The sequence below is a fragment of the Agrilus planipennis genome, unplaced genomic scaffold, assembly GCF_000699045.2.
Source record: "Agrilus planipennis isolate EAB-ADULT unplaced genomic scaffold, Apla_2.0 scaffold74, whole genome shotgun sequence".
NCBI classification, from domain to species: domain Eukaryota; kingdom Metazoa; phylum Arthropoda; class Insecta; order Coleoptera; family Buprestidae; genus Agrilus; species Agrilus planipennis.
The window spans coordinates 81439-86456 of NW_020438975.1; the positions used below are offsets into that span (position 1 = coordinate 81439).

General features: G+C 34.0%; 1 protein-coding gene across 2 annotated transcripts in view; it reads left to right on the forward strand.

The window, feature by feature from the left end:
• The window catches only part of LOC108742383 (facilitated trehalose transporter Tret1-2 homolog), a 25421-nt gene extending 20421 nt beyond the window's left edge, over positions 1-5000 (forward strand). For both annotated transcript variants that reach the window (XM_018477573.2, XM_025975460.1), the window contains exon 5: positions 2852-5000. In XM_018477573.2, the coding sequence (XP_018333075.1) occupies positions 2852-4185 (1334 nt within the window). In that variant the 3' untranslated portion in view covers positions 4186-5000. The remainder of the gene's footprint in view (positions 1-2851) is intronic.
• The last annotated feature ends 18 nt before the right edge of the window (positions 5001-5018 follow it).

Genomic DNA, 5018 nt, shown 5'->3' on the forward strand with positions numbered 1-5018 from the left:
AATACATTTTTTTAACCACGTCTATCTGAAAATACCTTCTGAAATTTATCCTAAGCTAGCAAAATTCACAAAATCTTTTGAACATCGCGTACTTTATTTATTGTTTACTGGACTTACATGTCTTTATTATTCATATGGAAAAACGATTGAAAATATTTGTACGAATTTCCATACATCTGGTATTTCACAAAAGATGATGCCGGTTTTTGAAAATTACTGATGTGAACTTGATCTGGTTTATGCAATAAAAGAACTGCATTTAAGCGGTTAGTAACCCTGGAAGTACAAAATTGAAGAAAGTCAACCGGCGAAAAAACACTAGTACAGATGTTCTTAGAATTGGTATTGACTAGTTGACAACAGGGTAATTTTACAATTAAAAATAAACGTTTGTTAGCCGTTACATTCATGTACAACTACACATGTATATGATCCGTAAATATGCTATGCATACAGCCAAGGGGGGAAGTTCCACTTGAGCCCCACAATACGAATAACAAATTAATATACAAACAACCAACCTAAAGAATGCATTTGTTACCGTTCAGAAGAAAATATGAACAATAAAAAATATTTTTTATATTTAGTAGAAAATATATACTTACTTAAAAGTTGAAAACAAAAAATTTAAAAGAAAAATTAAAATGCCTGATTTTAGGGGGGTATGTAATACTAATCGTTTTCCGAATGTTCTAAACATCAACTTATAAGTTTGTAGATATACAGGTAAGGAAAAACTTTGAGCAAACATGTAGAAATTACACATTTCTTTGTAGGCATCTTTGCTTTTCATACTTACATAGATTTAGAAATATCAATTAGAGAAAATTTTTGATTAGAAAACTAAATTTTTCATCAAATCATTCTTCAGGTACGTATGTTGTACAGGCACTTATTACTCGTTAACAAAAAACACGTTTGTATATGTGTATAATAGTTTTAAACACACATAGAAATGGACAATAATTAGTACGTAATTAGTTGCAATTGGTAAGACAGCAATTACTTTGCCATTTTATATGTTCTTGTTGTTTATTACTTATACCACTAATTTCAAAAATTTGCCTATTTCTGTTCAATTAAACATTAGTTACGAAACAACGATCGAAATATATCGAAAACAACACAAAATAATTTTACAAAAATTTATGTTAGATTCAATTAATTATTATTTAATGATATTTATTTAAAAACGTTGTGGTAGATACCAATATGAATTTTGCAAATCTTAGTTCTAGAAATATTAATTTAAAAGAGTGATTACAAAAAGAGTTGTTACCATTAATGGGCTGGTTATGATAAGAAACTTTTGGGGACATTCCCCTTGTGAAGCTTCACTCCCTTTATCAATAAAGACATTTTGTGCTTCTTCCCTATGTTCCTGATTGTTTTCTGACTTATAAATACCGATTTTTTCGATCTGCGATTATTATTATGTTTAAGGAAACAGCTTTATACCTTCGGTAACATATCTCGATTCAGCAAGGTATTTATTGTTACTTAGAAGTCAATTTTTACAAAATAAACTACTGGTTTTATGGGAACGTCAGAGAATTTACGCTATAAAATATCGCTAACGGTATAGCTTTACGATTTTTTTCTTTTGTTAATGCACATATACAAATGTTTGCGCAGCCTGCTTCGCGCGGCCAATTTTATTTAATTGCGCTAGTTATATATATGTATATTCATATCTCAAGAATGTGTGGCGTGGATACCCAATTACTTTGTCATTTGTCATTTAAAAACACCTAAAAATTATATTATATTGCGCTTATTAATTTCGATAAAACTTCTGGCCTTTTAAATCAACGCCTTTTTCTGATTTAAGCAAGGACTAAAAATCGTTCATTAAATAAACATTACCACCGATAGTGATAAACGTGTATCCCGTGCAGACATGTGCTCATGATTATATGCACGTGTAGGCGTTACCTCAAAAAAAAAATGTGAATTACGGAGAATTATTACATTTGCTAATGAATACATACGTAGAATGACATACGATTTGAAGAAATGGCATCACCCACAATTTTTAAGTGTTTCTAAAAGTTATTGGATTTGTTTGCAGAAGTATCATTACTATTGTTATTATTAATGAGATATTATATTCGAATCTCTCATGTTTAATCCTTTGAAATGATAAAAGAAGATAATTAATTTAATGTAAATAATGGAATACCACAGAACATATCCGAAGTTCCGAAGAATGAAGGCAAAGGTCAACTTTCAATGACATGAATAAGATGGACAATTAGATTGAAAAAGCTAACCTATCAACACAACGGTTTATGTACAAGAAGTTGAAAGTCAGTTAGATAATTATAAAATGCCGATATTCGACATCATCATGCTGAGGTCGTCAGTCCTAAGACTTCTTGGATACGCACTTCCACTCTTTCCTATCTTGAGCTAATCTTCGCATTTCTCTAAAACTAGAACATCCCACATCCTTAACTATTTCCGAACAGTAATCTAATCTAGGTCTACATATACTCCTCTTAACTCCTATTTCTACTTCTAATATGCCTCCAACTAGTCGTTTACGCCTCAGAAGGTGTGTTACCGACCTATCTGGTCTATTTGTTATTGTCTTTCATACATTCGCACTTTTATATTTGACGAAAGGAAAAAAATTAATCCAAATGTTCACCAAGATAAGGCATTTCAACTTTTGAACGTTGGTATTCCATTGTTTACTTTCAGTTTACTATAAAAATTTTAAATTATTATGTAAGACGATTACTAAAGCCTTAAACATGGAATATGCCTATTTCCCAAAGAGAAACTTAAATATAAAGGGTCCTTCCCGTAACTTCCGATTAATTTTTAATTATTTTTCTTGTTCCAGCTGCTCTTGGAGCCATATGTGCTGGAACGACACTGGCCTGGTCTTCCCCGGCACTTCCCCAGCTAGTGGTTCCCGCGGGAACGAATACGAGTCGACCAGGAGTCTCTTTCCAACTCACCGAAGCCGAAGGATCGCTTGTCGGTTCCATGCTAGCAATAGGAGCATTGTTCTCCGCCATTCCAGCGGGATTCATCGCCGACAAATTCGGACGAAAACAGACAAACTTAATGCTTGTCGTGCCTTACACGGTGTGCTGGCTTCTCACAGTATTCGCCACGAACGCTTACATGCTGTACGCGGCAAGGTTTTTTGCAGGACTGGCTACCGGAGCCATCTGCGTTACAGCGCCCATGTACATCGGAGAAATAGCTGAACCGTCGATCCGTGGAACGCTGGGAACTTTCTTTCAGCTTTTTATGTGCCTGGGCATTCTGGCTACGTATGTGATCGGTGCATTTATTAATTGGGTTGGGTTGTCGGCTATTCTGGCCATGGCTCCGATCATATTCGCTTCGAGTCTGTGGTTCATGCCGGAAACTCCTATATTTTTGGTAAAAATAAGAGACCTAAAAGGGGCTGAGGAGAGCTTGAAATACCTGCGAGGCGCATACGCAAATGTGCGATCCGAACTGAAAGTAATCGACGAAGAGGTTTCGTTAGCGCAAAGCAAGAAGGTGGGATTCAAGGATTTGTTTGGCACCAGGGCGAATAGAATAGCACTTGTCACAGGTCTTGGACTCCAAGCGCTTCAGCAATTGAGTGGAATCAATGCGGTAATTTTTTACACCGTGCCCATATTTAAGTCTGCTGGTAGCACCCTTCCGCCCAATTTGGCTGCAGTGGTTGTTTCAATAGTACAAACGATAACCTGCTACTTCGCTGCTATGGTAATAGATAAAGCAAATAGACGATTTTTCCTCACAGTTTCGTCAGTTGGAATGACGATCTGTTTGACCGCATTGGGGTGCTACTATCATCTCATTCTACTCGATATTCACGTTTACGGTTTGGGGATTCTGCCACTAGGAAGTCTAGTCCTTTTCATCATGGCATACTCCATAGGATTTGGTCCAGTACCTTGGATGATTATGAGCGAAATTTTCGCCCCAGAAATCCGGGGTTTTGGAAGCGGTTTGGCAGTCACCACGAACTGGATCAACGCGTTCATCGTGACCTTTAGCTTTCCCATAATGAACGCGATTTTAGGGGGTCATATAACATTCTATATATTTTCGATAATTATGGGACTTGCTACAATTTTTGTTTACGCAGTTGTACCTGAGACCAGAGGAAAAAGCGTAACGGAAATACAAAATATGTTAAATAAGTCGTAAATTCTCGAAAATTTGCCTGTATCAGGACCTGATTTATTCACAATGGTTTTTACTATTGTGTTTGAAACGAAATTTTAATCTGAAAACTCTCGAACTATTTACATTATAATATTTATTTTATAACAACAATTATTGATGCAAAAATTTTGAATACTACAAGGAATTTTAATAATCATCAACATGCTAAAACCTTAATCTTCATCATGAATGTTGAACCAAAGTACAATCACGTCATAAATCACCATATTCTTGAAATGTTTTGCTTATCACTTTGAAATGTATTCAATTTTTAGTCAACAACCTCAACGAAATTTTCACCCTTATTGTGAAAAATAGATAAGGTTGGGCTAGGTTAGGTTGTATTACTTCGAGATGTATTCAATATTTAGCTAATAACCTCAAGAAAATTATCACCCTATCAAAATTAATTCGCTTTTTCACAAATTGTAAAAAATAGGTTACATCTTCCTGTATTTCAAATTTGTTTCCAATTTTTTTTAATGATTATTCGATAACATTTAGTTATCCAAAAAAAAAATCCAATTATTTGCAACTTCTAATAATAACTCTAAGACACAAAAAGTCTGGTAGGTATTAAATAATAAAAAGTCCTTATTTTTAATCTAGTGCCATATGTATGTGTATGATTTAAATTAATTAATTTTAGCTCAAAAACCCCCTATTTTTTGTGCATTTTATAATACTATTTTCCAATGTTCATCTGTATAAGGGCGTATTAGTTCTAAAAATATGCTTTATTATTTTTAAATTATTTTTTTTAAACTTGAATGAAAGTGGCTGTAAAAAAACCGAAGTATTTGTTTTTTACACTA